The sequence below is a fragment of the Triturus cristatus genome, chromosome 2_1 (genome assembly GCF_964204655.1).
Source record: "Triturus cristatus chromosome 2_1, aTriCri1.1, whole genome shotgun sequence".
Lineage (NCBI taxonomy): Eukaryota > Metazoa > Chordata > Amphibia > Caudata > Salamandridae > Triturus > Triturus cristatus.
In genome coordinates this window covers 1013836600-1013855279 of record NC_140581.1, presented here as the reverse complement: position 1 = coordinate 1013855279, position 18680 = coordinate 1013836600, and the positions used below count along the sequence as shown (strand labels likewise).

At 40.2% G+C, this 18680-nt stretch overlaps 1 protein-coding gene across 6 annotated transcripts in view; it reads left to right on the top strand.

The window, feature by feature from the left end:
- Positions 1–18680, top strand: part of RIGI (RNA sensor RIG-I) — a 506425-nt gene that overhangs the window by 148602 nt on the left and 339143 nt on the right. For all 6 annotated transcript variants that reach the window (XR_014970743.1, XR_014970727.1, XM_085634941.1 and 3 more), the window contains one exon: positions 14082–14201. Coding sequence is in view for 4 of the 6 variants with exons in the window: in XM_085634941.1 (XP_085491067.1) it covers positions 14082–14201 (120 nt within the window). In the remaining 2 variants the exon portion in view is untranslated. The remainder of the gene's footprint in view (positions 1–14081; positions 14202–18680) is intronic.

Genomic DNA, 18680 nt, shown 5'->3' with positions numbered 1-18680 from the left:
CATAATGAACCCTGGAGATGACCTCTACAAATATTAGAATTCCACTGTTAATCAACAAAACAGTCAATATAATGATTTACCATTACACCTACAGTAAATGTATTATTCTTTGGCTTGTGTAATAGAGATGTTAATGATGATTTAAATAATCTTTGCGACACTGCTGTTCTTCCAGTATTTTCATTCTTCCACAAAATGAGCACATCACAGAATTGACATTTACTTTGTAAAACCCCCGCCTTTCACATGGAGCATATATATTAACCTGAATCATCAACAAAACAATAATGACAAATACTGCATCTACAACACAAATACACTAAAATATTAACTTTCAAGACCCATTTTATAATTTACATTGAAACTGCTGCAACCAAACATAACTCAAAATAACTACATAGCATAAAATACAGGTACAGCTCAGTCATCATTATGCAAAACTCTGAAGGTTTGGTTTTCATAAATCACTACACTAGGGTTGTTTTTCATAAGTCACTACATTGCTGCTACTTTTTAAAAACTGTTTTAATGTATTTTTCATAAACAAAAGAGAGAGAAAAAATTGAATCAATATATTCTGTACCTGTAGGTACACTGATTTAATTATCGCACTTTGCACACTTACATTTTACCCTAGCTTAGACTTTATTTAAGAGCATGTGTAGGGAACCTGTTTCCTAGTCTGTGAATGACAAGAGAAGTGGGTGTTTTATTCAGTTGTTTTGTGTTCAATGTTATGACTTTAGTGGCTGATTACAGTTGTGGTGGCTATTTGAAAGATAGTGGTTACCCTGTGGTGTACTTGTTGGTAGACTATATGAGAATGTGTGAGGCCGCAGGTGGGTACTTAATGAACGCCTGCATGACCACACCAATGGTGCGCCAAAGGGAAGCTTTTGTAAACGTGTGTGAGTTGCGCAAGTCAGTCTGTCGTCGGCTCAGCCCAGTATCTGCACCCAGGTAGCTTGTCAGAGGAGGGGCCATTCCGGGATTGGTACTGACTTAATGTAGGCCTAATGTAGGCCTTATTGAGAACTGTAAGTCTGTAGTGCTTCACTGAAAATTATACATCATGGAGGAAATATGCACCAAAATGTAGTTTCGTCATAATTAGGTCTAGAGACTCAGATGAGGTACCAGTGTTAAACTAACCATGGATCCTGTGGGTGCAGATTCTATGTTGCTTTTGCCAAATCTGCATTTTTCCTGGCATTTGAAGATTTTTAATTTTGCTCTTAATTAGATTGCAGGTTTTTGTTCCTCCTGCAGGGCCAAGCTTTTTACTCTGCTGGCCAGCCAGATGATCAGCGGCCTTCCAAAAGTATAGTGTCATTTGCCAATGATTGGAATTGCTCCTAGGAAAGGAAACGATGGGGATTAAATCTGCATGTGCTAAAACATAGGCTTGGGAAGGCTCATCCCAAGGTGAACAAATAGGAGAAGACGTGGCCTCTGGATCCAATCACAGGAGGGCCTCTCCTTTGGAGGTAAACGGGCAGGCAGCTGTGGTATTTAGAGGCATGCTTTAAGGCTGTCAAAGAGATCCATGCTGTCGGAGAGATCTTTCAGCAGATCACTTCAAATGTTCAAATGTTCAAAATGCTGTGCAAGAGGGTTGGGACAGAGGTGGTATGATGATGTATTATCCCTGCATTGGGTAGAGGTGCATCTGGGATGTATCCACCACTACTGAAAAACGTCTATACATGAGAGTGCAAATGAGAGAGAAAGCGATAAAATCGATTTCTTATGACCCTGAAAAAGATCGAACCCCTGTCTGGGGTGTTCGAGCTCCCTGAACTTAGACTGGACTGGACTCTGTGGATTTATCTCTCCAGGGCAAGTGGAGCCGGCCCCCTTACACCTTCTGAGGGACAGGAAAGAGATCATCAGATGCTGCCCCCAACATCTGCTTTAACATTAATTCCCAGCAAGAGGTGAAGCAGGCTAAGGGATGGAAAAGTGCTGGGGGGATAGTCTGCCTTGAGGGCTCTAAGGTGCCACATGAAACAACCCCCAAGCTGAAGCTAACAGAGCTAAAATGCAGAAAGAGCAGACCCCCAAAGAAATATAACCTTTTAGAGGCCAGAGCGATGCTAACCGAAGCTAGAGCCTGCCACCTGAAGCAAAACAAAATCTCCCCCATTTAAAACAGTGTTACAGAGCTCAAGAAAACCAAGAGAGAAGTTTGGTCTCCCATGGGGCAGGTAGAGTCAGACACATGTGGCGTTCCACATTATTGGGCTTCTACAGTCCATTGGAGCCCCCACCTTCCTGGAGGTCAAAGCAGCAGAATAATGGCTTGGAGAAGCTCATGTGCGCTTCCCCCCCCTTTGGATTAAGAATTGTCCCCAGAAACCCCATCTCCTCAGGGACTGAGCAGGAACACAAGAAGACAAACAGAAACAAAAAAAGGCACCTTCCTGCTCTAATTCTCCAAGCTTCCGGAAAGGGCCAGAGACCTGGGAGTATTGACATTAGGCCTGGGGAGTCACAGCGCCAAAAATGGGTCTCCCATGAGGCTATTCCAGGGTGATGCACGTACTGGCACTCTTTTGCAGGAGAGCTGAATCAGCTGTATCCCCATGCTGGAAAAAAGAGGATTGTCAGCTCCCACAACAGCATCCAAGCAGCGACTTCTAGGTGAGGAGCCATGTTGGGGTGCACAGGTTTGGTCTCCCATTCAGCTACTTTGAAAATTGGGTCCCGGGTGCCCCATAGGAGGGACCGGGGCACCCATTCCTGAAAACAAAGAGAGCTGTGGCGTGAAGCAAAATGTAAAAGAAAAAACAGCTGCATCAAAGAATACCCTACGTACAGATCAATAAACCAAGACGTGTGTTCCCCAGGAAGGGCAGGGGCACTACCAACTTCTTTTTAAAGTGCTCTTCAGGTTGCCAGAAGTGCATAGCCCTCCACCAGTGACCATTAAAAAAAGGTTGCACTAAGTCTCTCAGGTTGGATCAATAGTGGCCTATGGAGGCAGTTAATACAACTCCAAGCACTCCTGAAGCTTGGGCCCTAGTTCAAAGGCTCTACAGTATAGGGATCCTCCTGTTGATGGGTTTCTTGACTATTACAAAGTTAACACTGAATCATTACGTGTATAAATGGAGGTCATTGGAATGTTTTATATATAATGACAAAGTTAAGAGTGAATCAGTAAATGCCCTAATGAATCTCACTGTAAGAGGGTGCCAGCTTACGTGGGGTTTTAATGGTGTTGCAGTTTTTTTATGATATATTTCAGATTTGATTGATATGTTGACACCCCGACAAAGCCAGTAGGAGCCTGCCTTTTGATAAATAAGCCCCATTATATTGAGGCTAGTAAATGTGTAGGGTAGTATGGTTATAGATGCCAGGGTTCGCAAGGGGTGTGAATTGCTAGGAGAGTGTCAGCGTAGGTATTTCCACGTCATCATGTATATATTTGTAAATTAGTGCATAGTATTCAGTGGTGTGTGTATAATAAAGTATTTTACTTTTTACAAGTAACAACATTGTCTGGACAGTGGTTGATGAGGTGTTATTGTCTTGTCTGCTGTCGGAGGTACTAGCCCTTACCCCCTCCTCTGATTATGACTTGACTGATCTGCCTCATTACGTCGAGAGAGTCAAAGCCTACAATAGGTACTTGGTTCCCAGTAGTCCAGAGTTTCAGGCGTATTACTTGAGAAGGACTCACATCTTTCCCAACAAAGAACACACTTAAATTACAATTTTCCAACTGATAATACAAAATTTAATTTCTGGGTTTCTGCACAAATCACCTTCAGTCCTGTGGTATAATCTTGCATTAGCTGCATCTAAACCTGCATGAAAATGTCTTTAAAGGTCATGGCACCATGGCTATCAGCCAGAGACTAAAGCTCAATATCCAGCCGTTTTGTAATAATTTGAAAAGGAAATTAGGCTGGCTCGCTCTCAACACTATGCTACTCGGCTGCTAACTATTACCAATGCCTCTGGTAAAATGTTTCGATTGGTTAAAAAAACTCCCCAAACCAGTTAGTACACAACAGTTTGTCTTACCTACTCTCAAACTTCTTTCTTTTGGGACAAAATAGTTTCCATTTACCCATCCATTCCTTCCCAAGTATCCATTTTTGATCTCAATGCTTTGAGTTTGGATAATACTCCCTCTTCACTGAAATTCAAATATTTTACTATGAAATTAATAAAATATTGGGCTCTGCAGAAGATCCTTGTCCTACTCATAATTTACATATGATAACAGCTTCAGTGGCACCAGTTCTGTGTAACTTGGTGAACTTGTCGTCCGTCCCCTGATTGGATGAGGTCTTGCACTGTTCCTTTCTTGAGAAAGCCTTCTTGTGATGCCCCAGTTTTAAGCAGTTATCATCCCATCTCTTGTTGCTCTTTTGCCAGTCATGCTGAAAAAGAAGTGAACCTCCAGTTGTCAAAGCTTATTGCTAACAACTCCATCCTTGCCTCTGTTCAAATAGGGTTTAGGGCATAGCACAGCGGGAAGTGGCATTGGTAGCCCACAATTTGATCTACAGGTGAGTTGTAATCAAGGAAGTGTGCCTGCTCTGATTCTCTTGGATTTCTCAGTGGGCTTCTGCCACTGTGTGTCGTTGCTCGTTGCTATGGAGGTTAAAGGAGGTTGGAGCCGGAGAACAAGCACTGGGATGGATGTGTCCCTTTTTAATGGACTGTTACCAGATTCACGTCATCTGCCACTAAAGTATTTGTGTAGTTTCTCTGTGCCCCTCATTGAATTCTACTTTATTTAACCTGTATATGGCTTCCCTTTCTAACCTCTTTGGAATGTTCCATCTTTCTTGTATGTGTTATGCCTACGGTAATTTGTTGATTCTTAGGTTGAATGGAAACACTAATATGGCCCAAAAGGTGTTCAACTGGGCCTTGGGGATAGTGGCTTACTGGATGTCTAGAAAAGGCCTGCAGCTAAACTCAGAAGCAAGAAGGTAATGGTACTGGGCAGTCCTCCCTTCATCTAGTGTTTGGGTTGGTTGCCGACACTGGAGGCAGTGTTTAATGTTTAGCTGCCCTTCAGAACACAGGTTGTTAAGGTGTTTGCTGCCTGATTTTTCCACCTTGGCATTTTAAGGTATATTTATCTTTTCTTCCTGAAAAAACTCTGTATCTTGTCTTCCTAGCAGGAGCTGGCAACCTCTGGGTACGTGCACACTATTGAATGCCTATGCATTTGTTTTAAAATCCTCCATGATAGAGGTTCTTGTTCATCAAACAGGTTTTTCTAGGTACATGCCTACCAGGACTTTGTGCTCTCACGGAAAACATTTTAAGGTACCTTTACTTTCTATCTCTTGGGGAACTCCATCCCTTCAAATTGTATGTTCATCTATGGATCTGTTTTACATTAGATTGTAAGGCATAACACAGCTGAAAAAATAGTGTGTATGTATCTGTAAATACAGTAAATTAGACACGTTGTTTTTTTCTTTTTCTTTTTTCTTTGTCTTTCATTTGTATGCAGCCTTGAGAAAGCCCGTTGGGCGAAACGCGCGTCGGCTGCGTTGTGTAAACTGGACACTCATATGATTAACAAAGAATAAACATAACATTTCCTGTGACATCAAGATTGGAAACTCATTGTGTATTTCATATGAACATTTTACGTATTTGGACCACACCCAGGAAACAGACTGTCTCAAGGGGTGCAGGTTATGTTTGGGGTGTGCAGCATTGCCTTTTTTGTATATGTTTAACATCTTGGGGATTTTTTCTTTGTTTCCTTGAGATGAATATTACTCTTGGTGGATGAGTATGTGGCTTGGTGCTAGCACCAAATACCATTGCGAATAACAATTGATTGTATTACGGCTGGAACTATACGATGTGCAGGTCCATTTAGCATATCCACTGCATAATTTATATACACAGGTTGTTAAGGTGTTTGCTGCCTGATTTTTCCACCTTGGCATTTTAAGGTATATCTTATCTTTTCTTCCTGAAAAAACTCTGTATCTTGTCTTCCTAGCAGGAGCTGGCAACCTCTGGGTACGTGCACACTATTGAATGCCTATGCATTTGTTTTAAAATCCTCCATGATAGAGGTTCTTGTTCATCAATCAGGTTTTTCTAGGTACATGCCTACCAGGACTTTGTGCTCTCACGGAAAACATTTTAAGGTACCAGAGATTTGTAAATCCCTTCAGGGTAGTAGGGCTTTTGACCTCTTAGTGGCTACTGCATCAAATACTCTACCACTGGAGCTTAGATAACTTCTTACTCAGCTGGAAATTACGAGGAAACTCAAAACATTATAGTTTAAACTCTGAAGGAATGATGTAAGCTTCAGTGCCCAGACGCCTTTCGATATTCATGTGCTTTATGAGTATCAGGGGCCAGGGGCAGGAAACCATGCAGTTGCTGACAAACAAAGGATCATTTTTGATGCAGCACAGTTGCATGCAATGAGGAAAGAGGTACCCAGTAAATCTGCTCATGCTTTACTGCCAGATTTCAGCTATCAATGCCCTCAGTGTAAATTCTATTTGCAAGACTCTTTTCCCATCTCATGGGATTCGCGCAGGGATAAAAAGTTTGATATGTTGCTACTTAATTGCCGCTCCTTGCCCAAACATTCAACAGAGATCCATCTGCTCCTCGAAGAGAGGAGCCCGGATGTTTTATTCTTAACCGAAACTTGGCTAAGTGATGACCTGGATTTTGATGTTGTCCAAGCTCTCCCCTCAAACTATGCTATTCAAAGGCTTGATTGCTGTTGCGAGGTGGAGGCTTAGCCATAATATATAAAAACTAATTTGGTTTGTAGAGTTATAGCCAACCCACTCCCCGATTGCGAAAGTATTTCTTTTGTGATTGATTTAGCACCTACATTCACTTTTTCAGGGCTTCTTGTATACCGTCCGCCCGGCCCGCTCGGAGACTTTAAGAAAGATTTACCGGAAATGGCGGCAAATCTTGCCGCTTCAACCTCCAATTTTACAATTTTGGGTGATTTTAACGTACATTTCGACGATTAGTCTTCAGCTTCCACCCAAGAATTAGTTGAAGAACTGGCTATGTTTCAACTTTTATTGAAAGGAAATAGTCCAACTCATGTCAAAGGTCATATGCTTGACCCTATATTTACCAACATAGACCAGATGTGGGTAGAAGAAGCGGTCCCTATTCCTTGGTCGGATCATTTTCTTCTTCCTTTCAGTTTTAAGTTAGCTAAGATAAACATACGAATTGCGCGAACGACAAAAATTACACGGCAGTGGACAAATCTTCCACTAGACAATTTCATTAGTAAATTGAATGACACAATCCCTCTGTCTCATTTCAATCCCACTGTGGCTAATGAAAATGTCAACAAGTGGATAGAGCGGGCGCTTAATTCTGTTCTTCCGAAAGTCAAAATATCAGAAAAAGTGGGAGCAAAACAAAACCTATGGTACTCTCAAAATCTACGCCAGTTTAAGCAAACCTGTAAAAAACAGGAGAGACTTTGGAGGAAGGATTTTTCAGTAACGAGTAAATTCAAATATCGCGAAGCTATTAAAATATATAAGAAGGAATTTAAATCCGCCCAAGCACTCTACTATCAGGGAAAGATTCTTTCTGCAAATTCCCCTCGGGGAGATATTTAAAATTGCAAATAATCTCAACAGCGGTGTATCCAAATCGCGGACTTTTTTGCAGAAAAAGTTCGGAGTATTTATGACTCTTTTTCACTGGCTGATAGTCCACAAATGGAGGGAGTAAGTGGCAGAGTTGATCTCTTGCCCCCCGCTCCACTACTGGAGGAATTTCCCCCATTGGACCTCCAGACTTTGCAAAGACTAGTGAAAGAGCTTAAATCAGGCTCTCCTCTGGACGCTGCTCCCCCCAGTATTCTTCAAAAAGCAGCTGAGGTTTCTCATTCCCCCTCTTCAGAGTTTGGCGATTGGTTGGGGTCCCCCACTTAAGGAGCGCGTGCTGTCACTTGGGATTGCGGGTTGCCTTGCGGGTGTGGTTTTTTGTGTTGTTGTGTTTTGACAAAAGGAAACCGTATTGTGGGGTTGGAGTTATGTGGCCTGCACTACTGATATCCCCTGATTTACCTTTTTGCACCGCCAAGAGATATTTCTGTATATATGTCATATGCTTCTGCTACTCTAGCGGCCGGCCAGACGGTTGTAGGCCCATACCTGTAACTATTTGAGATTGCAATAAACGGTTTCAAAAAAACAAAAACAAAAAAAGCAGCTGAGGCAGTGTCACCGGTCATATTGGACTGCATAAATTCGTCGCTTTCAACCGGGATGGTGCCTGCTCAATGGAAACATGAGAGAGTCAAGGCCCTCCTAAAAAAACCTAATCTTGACCGAGGGAACTGGGGAAACTTTCGCCCTATTTCCCTGTTGCCAGGGGTCAGTAAATTAGCGGAGAAATACATTAACAGGATTTTATCTACTTTTTTGGAAAATAACTATCGGCTGCATGTTACCCAGACTGGTTTTAGACCCCAACAGGGAACAGTAACAGCTATACTGGCGGCGACAGAAGATATTAGGAAAACTCTTGACAGTGGAGGCTGCGCTGCGCTTATCCTTTTGGACCTCAGTGCAGCCTTCGACACTGTCAATCATCTTCTTATGGGTCATAGATTAAGGGCTGCCGGAGTGACAGGGCTGGCTCTTAGGTGGCTTCAGTCATTTCTGCAAGATAGGGTTTTTTCGGTATTTGAAGGAGACTGGTCATCAAAGGCTATTCCGTTGACCTGTGGGGTGCCTCAGGGATCTTCCCTGAGCCCCACGATGTTTAATGTTTATATGAGTTCGCTGGCAGAGGTCATCCTCCCTTTTGGGATACAGGTGGTCTCTTATGCCGACGATACTCAATTGATCGTCTCGTTGAAGCAGCCAGATCACTCAGACCCTAATCTTGCAGCTTGCCTTCAGGTGGTCTTTGATTGGATGAGCAGCTCTTTCCTGAAGTTGAATGGGTCTAAAACCGAGCTAATGCTCTTCGGGAAATCGGCTCCCTCTGATATTCACCATCTGTGGCCCAGCTGCTTGGGTGCTCCGCCAGTCCCAAAGAGCTGCGTCAAGAGTCTAGGAGTTTGGATGGATAGTAACTTGGATTTTAAGGTGCAATCACGCAAAGTAGCAGCGAATTGTTTCGGACTGCTCAGGAGATTCAGAAAGGTACTGCCATTGTTGCCTTTTCCGGCAAGACGTTTACTTGTACAATCTATTGTATTGTCACGGCTGGATTATGCTAACGTGATTTTTTAATGGCTAAAATTAAAAGACTCCAAATTGTACAGAACTGTGCAGCTCGTATGCTGATGAACATCCCTAAACGGTCCTCGGCTAAGCCGGCCCTTGATATTCTTCATTGGCTTCCTGTGCAGCAAAGAGTACAATTTAAAGCACTCTGTATTATCCATAAATCCTTGGCAGGAAGGGGCCCGCCCCTGATCCGTATTCGGAACCAACGATATGTCCCTAATCGTAATCTTAGGTCAGGGAGCAAAGCCTTAATTGCTGTACCAAAGATCAAACGTGCTTGCAGTGGCGGCCAAATGTTTTTATATAACAGGGCTAAATTGTGGAACAGTATTCCACTACATCTACGCTCTGAACCAGATCATCTTACGTTCAGAAAATTGGTGAAAACCTTTCTTTTTCAGTAATTCTTTTGTTTTTTGCTGAGTGCCTGCCAGCGCTGGGATGCCTCCGGGTAACCACGCGCTCTATAAATATTCTTTCATTCATTCATTCATTCATTCATACATACATAATAATATAAAATAAATATTAAGGTCAGGAAATACCAATGGAAGCAGATCTTTTCATCACAATGTTTCCCAGCAGGGCACAGAATTATCTCACAATTTCTGCAGTGCCACAATAAGGTTTTCATGTTGAACATATTCCTAAATTTCATGCATAGAAAACAGTATATACCCTAATATAACCTGATCTTAGATTACAGGGTTTTATAATTCAACACCTTTCTCATAAACTCTTTCCTGCTTCCCAAATCCTCATCAAGCTTCTCAACAGTACAAACTCCACACATATACGGTTCTCTTCAGCAATTGTCCATTCATTCAAAATTCTTTTGAGGCATCGATGCTTGGTCCCTTATCTTGAATCCAGTGTTCATTACTCTTCTTTCTGCTGACTACAAGGCAAATGTTGCAAATTTATAGTATATTTTCTTTGGGTACAATACTAGAATATAGTGTTTTAAGGTTGAGGCAATTAACTTTCCCACCACTATTTTTAACTGGGTCACCACTTATTCCCAAAATAACTCCACTACTTGACCATATCAAATAGATAAACTCAGCTTTGTCAAATGCCCAACGGGGGCATATGCCTAAACAGGACATGAATATCTTATGAAGAAACACTTGCCTGAAGTACACTCCGTGCAGAAATTTAAATTGTGAAAGGCAAGATTGGGCTTACTGGAGACGATTTTAGTGTTCATGAGGTCCTTATCCCAATCACTGTCACTCAGCTCAGTGCTGCCATCATTGTACCATTGTCATTCTTTTGTTAATGCTACAGTTGGACATATTGAACAGATCGCCCGATACATTGAGATCAGTGGACGCCCAAAATTCGGCAATGAAATGAACTCATGGAATATACCTAGGCCCTGCGGTCTACCTTCTATATAAGAGTGGCCTCTTGAAACACTCTGGTACAGCAGAAATTGTCCACCGTGCAAATGATACTGTGTTCAAGCATTTTCAGAGGCCATTTTTTTCTCTCTTATATTAAAATCACCCATCATCAGACAGCCACCATTCAACCAGCAAAAAATATTCACTGCCACATATAGGCCCAGGTTTACGTAGAACTCATGAAACACAGTAAATAAAGTTGCTGTGCTGTGTATAAGGGAGAGAGCAGAACAGCACCATATCTACTAAGGTGTGGCACTTTTCTGCTCTCCCTTGCGCTGGCGCTCTTTTGGCTGCCATGCACCAAAGCAGACAATCTTGCATCAAAGTGCAAGGGGTCTGTGTTGTGTGAAGCATAGCAATACCTTATAAACAGTACTTAAGCAATACAAAAAAATCACCATTTAGACTATGTTGTATACAGAATATAGCAAGCGAACATTAAAATGTATATGTACACGCTATTCTGATTCACCCACATGGTATAATTGAAATGGCATAAATGAGAGAAAAGCACCTATAATAACTAAGTCCGCTTCTATACACAATTTAGTCCAATCCTACACAGACAATATAACACAAATGCATTACTAATTGTCCTCAAAACACGTTTGCTCAATGCACACTTACTATTAATGTTCCAAGATTGCAACCATAACAATTACTTGTCAAATACCAACACACAACACTACTTTATTGACAAAGTCCAACAACAAAACACTATCCAATGAATATCTCTCACTATAATATCATATTTAAACCCATCACAGAACAACATTGACATATTTTATCTTCAACTACCAACACAAAAACCTTTAAACCTACCTCTATATCCCCCACCAAAAATACCTGTCCAAACATTACTAGCAACCTTATAACATGTAACACTTCAGCACACAATTACCTAATATACCCTCATTGGTGACTTTAACATTGACATTAGGAAACAAACACCTGAAGCAATGAAATCACGATCCTCTGTGTAATATTATTTATTTACACAAATTATACAGTAATATATAACTGGCTGCCAATCCATATTATACCATGTCCATACACACACATCACTTCCACACTTTGGCACTCTTGAATCATAATACTGTAACCTGAACCATTGTGGATACCAGTAACCTAACATTAACACATTCCAGACTTCCAAACCAAAACTGCGCAATAAACAATGCATTGTCTAATTATCTACATGCAGTCCAAATTTACAACACATACAAAAAACCTCTTACAACACTCATTTTGAAAAAAAAGAAATCCCAAAATAATGCTGCTTTTGTCACTTACAGATGCTGTCCTTGCTGAGTCTGCTTGATGCTACAGAAAGTCAAAATAATCCAAATCAAGTGCAAGTTAAAGTCAACGTCATAAAGTGCTCAAGAAAACAAATTATACAAATGCTAAAGGCGAAAGTAAAGTACTCTATCATCTGGCACTTGCAGACACAACAGCTGCAATAAAAGCGACGTGCTACAATGAAGAGATATACAATCACACCAAACCATCCTATGGCCTTCTCATTACGAATTTCATTCTAAACATAAACACCATTGTTATCACAAAACGAACTAAGGTAAGCAGAGTAACACCACTAAGAATACCAACTAATCTGCAATACCAAGCTGAGCAACTATTAGGCCCTCCACCCCTACCAACTTCACCACTCAAAACAGCAAAGATTTCACCCATCAGAACTCTTCTAAGTGTTGCTGGAACTGTTCAAGAGGTAAATGTAACTCATACAACACTATTCAATGCATTTGCATATGGTATTCATTACCAAAAGTCAACATGTAATTAATAGTTTGCTTCCTTTCAGATCCGCCCCACACGTGTGGTACATATCAATGGACAACCAACAGAAGTCAAAACAATTAAAATACAAGACGCAACAGATTCCATTAAAGTTTCATTATGGAGAGAAGCCGCACATGCAGATTTCTCACTGGGAGATTATGTGCTAATGTCAAATGTTACAGTCTCCCAATTTAATGGAGAAAACATATTAAATACTACAAGAATCAGTCGTCTAAAGGTATCCAACCACAAATACTGTGTATGCTGTGCACCTACCATGACCACAATTTACATAGTAACACTTTCTTATATTTATTTTTCATTGTAATCCACAGGTGACAGCGGCACCACCAGAAACTCTACAAATCGAAATTGTAGGACTAGAAAACAGACAAGCAACAAGCTTAACAATTACAACGAGACAGCTTGAAAGCGACACCTTACAATCAATGGACATAAATACGGATATTTTACTAAACTTCTTGCTAATTGAACCAAATACAGAAAAACTTGAAGACTTACTTGTAAATAAATTACCTGTAAAATGTGAAATTGTTTTCTGCAATGGAAAAATACAAGAAATATCTAAAGTCTCACCTAACTTCAAATATTTCTGGACATACTCTTCATGAGCTATTTCTGCAAATGTAGCTTTACAGAAAATATTGCACACTTTGTCTACCATTTTTCTACATTGTTTATAAAAGATACTACAGTCTATTCTTTTAAAAAAAATAAAAAAAACATTTATAATCTAGTTAGCACCCTTTTTAAAAAAACTGTATTTATCATTTTCAGACAATAAACAAAAAACGTACCACAGTGTCAGCTGAAAACATTCTCTGCATGGTAAGAAAATACATCATGTAGCAGTTGCACATATTAACCTCCTTGTGCTGGGACCGTAGTAATGTACATACAGTTACACAGTTCCATAGCATAGCCCACCCTCCCCTCTCAGCATTCCACCCATCCAGGGCCGACCCATAGGTCACTGTAAAGCTATCACACTTTGTCTCGAATTTCCAGTACACGAAAGCCAACATGATTTGTATTGTCAATGCTTGTTCCATAATGTTTTCAGTATTTTCAATTTTTGCCATTTCCAACATGGCCATAGAGGTGAATAGTCTTTGGTTTACAGCCCACGTGAAAAGCACAAAACATTATGGAACGCTTTGACTTGAGATGATAGAGGAAAGTTAATCAATATGGTGTTTATAACTTGATACATTTGATTACTACTTATAAAGTCAGAATGAGTCTATGAGCATGGATCTGTGTTCATCTAATTTGCATAGACCCACAGTTGAATCTGTGGCCCACAGCCCTATCCTGCAACCATTTTTATGTAACTACACCATTACTTGCATAGTAAGCACACGTGCTACTCAGATACTCTCACTGGTTATTTGAAGGTAGTTACGTCCATGACAGACCCCACTTGAAAGAGTTCTTGTTACACTGTGTGTCTCCTGCCGAGGAGGTACCCGGACTACCTAAAAAACAGCTGGCTTAGTGCTATTTAGGATTCCCGAAAAAAGGCAATTTTCTGTAAAGAAAACAGTTTGACAGCTTGGACTCAAGAGTTGATAAAAATTATGACAATATTTTTTTTCTGACATAGGCAATGGAGAGCATTCCTGCGAAGCCGGAGAGGATACTGATAGTGAAATGGATGAAACCACAAGTGCTTTCAGCATGTTGCAATTCTCAGAGGAACCAGAAAAAGAATGTTTGTCTTCAGGTTTGTGACAATAAAAACTATACATAAAAAAGTGCATTCTAGCAAAAAATGATTTAAGTACTACTCTATTTCACTTTTCTCAATCTCTCTGATACTTTTTTCCTTCACTGTTTTGTTCTTTCTCCCTCTTTTTTGCCTTTTCTTAAATGTTTAATGTCACACATTGGTGCATTATAAAGTAAAAATCTGAAACTGAAGCCCATTGTGCATTTGCCTGTTTGCGTAGGGATAATAATTGGGGGCAGTGTGACACTTATTGCGCATGATAGTTATTAGGTGAGATGAAGACCACCTTAGAATGTTTCCCCTGATAGATTTTGTCAGGTCAAACCTGTCAAAAACTAAGATGTGAAAAGGCCTGGCACCAGGTCATGCAGTGCCCACGGTATGCTCCAATTTTGAGGGCCAAATGTGTCATAGGTGCTAATTATCAAGCCTGTTAAACTCTGATATATGGTGCATCGTTTTTAACGGGTGTAATAAACATGATCTACCCCTCTGAGGGACTCATAATCCAGGCCTTAGCAGATATGTGTTTAAATTACTGTTTTCATTTTTTGGGACATGAATTGTTATTTGACATGCAACGAGTTTATCAACCTACCTTCTAACCACTGTCACAACTGTGGCAATCCTCTTAAATAGTGAGCAAAAGGACTATATTGACATCCTTTATATGCTTATGTCTCTGGGTGTCTTGCTTCTGCAATCGTTTAATGACACAATAGACAGATCCTAAGGACTGTCGGTCTGTTTCACAAAGATAAACGTACTCTTTTGTATAAGTTTACGATGGCTATACACAAGGGTATTTTCCTAGCAGTATATTTACAAATGTGAAGTCTCTGCACATAAAAAGATAGGACTGTCCTATCTTTTATGTGTGGATACTCATGCTCCATCCATGGAATGCCTTCCCAACTCAGAGTAATGCAAGGCAGCGATTTGCGCTACCATGTGCTACTTTGGATTTTGCAAGTGCAAGGTGACTTTGCCTGGGTTCGGAAATCTCACTTAAGCTCTTGCATTGCCTTGCGTCGCCTTGGGTGATACAAGGGCAAGGAAGGGTTTATTAGTCGGGCCCCTTGCCAGCAGTTTTTATTTTATGTTGACTACTTCCTGTCTCCTTTTTTCAAGAATTATGTTATTCTACATAATGAAGAAACTCAAGCTAGTTAAATGGCTAGCAAACTTGTCACCATATCCCCACCATGCAAAATGCCAACCTATGTAGCCTAGTGGGCTGTCTTACAGAGGGAACCTCCATGTGATATATCTGGGTGCTTAATCAGGAAGCTGGCTGCTCAGACTATCTTACACATGACAAATCTGACAACTTGAGAAAACCAAAAGGAATTGTTACAAAGACAATAGTCAGTATTAGTGTCTCCATTTTATTGTTCCCCAACAGAAATAGTGACTTCTTTGCAGGTCTTAATGGCCAGACATTTAAGCAATGCATGTCTCCTGCATCTTAAAGGAAGTACAACCTCCTGTGGTAGCCATAATGATGATGGTCCATAGTCCTGTTAGAGATAAACTAGCTAGGGAATCACATAACTCCATTATATGCCAGGATAGTAAATGTCAAATGCTTTCCTGATTAACAAACTTCTAGAGGTATTGATCAGAAAAATAAGACCATCGTGACAGTATTAACTGAATTGAGGTATAGGCCAAGTCAAGACTGAAAAGGCAAATGACCAACGCTCTGTCACTGTCATATCTGCCTAAATCACACCTGACCAAGTGACTAAATAGCCTGTTCTTGAAACGTAGTACTCCCAAAGTACCTATAGTATGGAAGACATTTGTTCCTACCCGCATCTTGCCTTGGAGAGTGGGTATTCAATTTTGAAAAGAGAGATGGTATTGAACGAATATCACTACCTTCTAATACATATAGTGAAACTTCCGGAGAGGTAGCTGTCAGTTTCGGTTAGAAAGGGCTAACAGAAATGTCCTAAAAGACAATGATACTGGCCAACTGCAGGGGAGAGGATGTAGCCTTACGGATAGAGCGGTCGACCTCGGACCTGGGGAACCGGGTTCGAGCCTCAGCAACGGCGCTCAACATCCTGTGATTCTGGGCAAATCACTTAAACTCCCCGTGCCTAACAAAAAAAAAAATATATGAATGTGTTCATCTGTAACAATACTGGTGCTCATGTAAAGCGCTCTAATACCCGATATCTCAGGTCTAGTTTGCGCTATATAAAACTCTAAAAAAGAAAAAACAGGCCTTTGTGGAGCATGAAACCTTGCAAGGGGTGTATAGTCTCTCTCGAAATCTTGTTGAGATTTGTTGGCAAGTAGTTGAGGCCATCTATCTGGGTTGCTACCAAAGTCTAACATTTGTTCTGGCCTTCTAGGTAATGTGAGGCAACACAACTCATGCCAATGTCTATAATACAATACATTTTAAAGCTTCTTGTGGCTGTTTAATGGGAGGCAGATCAAGTCGCTTGCAGCAGGATGCTTATGAGCAAACAACTGACTTTGGTCACTAGAAAGATGAGTTGCTCAATCTGTTTCTATAGCCATAGACACGTATTTTGGTGGAGCTACTAGGAGGACATTTTGTTCAATTATGTTTGATGGCATTAGTGCTCAGCTTTTGATGTGTAACATAAGTCATATCAGAGGAATCAGTTGATGTTTTAGAGGGGAGACTCTCTCAAATGTGTTAGTCAGTATGAAGGAGGGGTCCACAATTAGGCCAAGTGCTTTGGCATTGTTAATCTTTAGAGATGTTGACCTGATGGTTTTCTTTGTTCAAAAAGTCTCACCAGTGCAGTAGATGACTTGTGCAGTTAGGGACAGAAATTCTATTTTATAACAGGTGAGCTTTAGAATGTGAATGGCCGCCCAGTCCTGAATACTAAGACTTTAAACGTACAGTTTGGTACATGAATGTACACTCATATAGAAGGAGCACTCCGTGAGTAGTAAGAATAAACTATAGTAATCAAAAGTATTTTGAAACTATCTTCCACAATAAAACCGAAGAGCTTTTGTTCGCAGACAAAGCATTATTCTTTATTTTTCTCGTGTGGAAATTACAGTGAACACAGCCAACATGTTTTGTCCCGTAAGCACTTGATCTTCTTCAGGGCTGATAAAAATACATAAAATGTAAAGTGTAAAGTTACAAACAGCTACTACTGTAAACACTACTCAAGAGAAAACTAAAATTTGACACATACATTTGAAAACCTATGCTTACAAAATGTACAGTTTATTTTTGGGACACAGATTTCCTCAAACAGATATATTTCTATTTTTGTGACCCTAATTGTAACCCAGATAAGCACCATGTATAATTCCATTGTATAATAGGTTAATAATGTTCTTAATTTAAATTTGATATTGATATACCTCAAATAGCACCTTTCTACTCTGAACCACACAACAAAGTACATTTCTTGAATATATAATCATTCTTTTTTATACTTTTTATCTTCTTTTTTTTTTAATTCCCTCATGTCAACGAGAAGGGTCTGCAAAGCAATGAAAAAAACGCATTGTCTAACTGTCTGCCCAGCGGTCACTGCACTCGCCCTGGTCCATTCCACCTGGATATAGTAGGGAATTGAGACCAAATCAAACAAGCATTTGCAATGCAATAGGTCTCGCATTATTAAAGTTTGAGCTATTGGTGTTCCATTATTTAGCAATGCCAATAGCTCAAACTTTAATAATGCGAGATCTATTGCATTGCAAATGCTTGTTTATATTGTTTTTCTTTTCTAAAAAGTATATTGTTGTGTGTTTTTGTTATGCTATGATTTGTTTTGTTATGCTATGCTTTGATTTGTTATGCTATGCTATGTTTTGTTATGGTATGTTTTGTTATGCTATGCTGTTTTGTTATGCTATGCTGTTTTGTTGTGTTATGCTATATTTTGTTTTGTTATGCTATGCTATGCTTTGTTATGCTATGCTATGTTTTGTTTTGTTATGCTATGCTATGCTTTGTTATGCTATGCTGTTTTGTTATGCTCTGCTATGTTTTGTTGTGTTTTGTTATGGTATGCTGTTTTGTTGTGTTGTTATGCTATGCTATGTTGTATTTTGTTATGCTATGCTATGTTGTGTTTTGTTATGCTATGCTATGTTTTGTTTTGTTATGCTATGCTATGCTTTGTTATGCTATGCTGTTTTGTTATGCTATGCTATGTTTTGTTGTGTTTTGTTATGCTATGCTGTTTTGTTGTGTTGTTATGCTATGCTATGTTGTATTTTGTTATGCTATGCTATGTTGTGTTTTGTTATGCTATGCTATGCTCACACACTGCTGTCCCACAGACATTGCTTTCTCTCTTACACACTGCTGTCTCTTACACACACTGCTGTCTCTCACACTGCTGTCTCTCACACACAGCTGTCTCTCACACAGCTGCCTCACACTGCTGTCTCTCACACTGCCGTCTCTCACACACCATGCTCTCCCTAGGACACACACACTGCTGTCTCTCA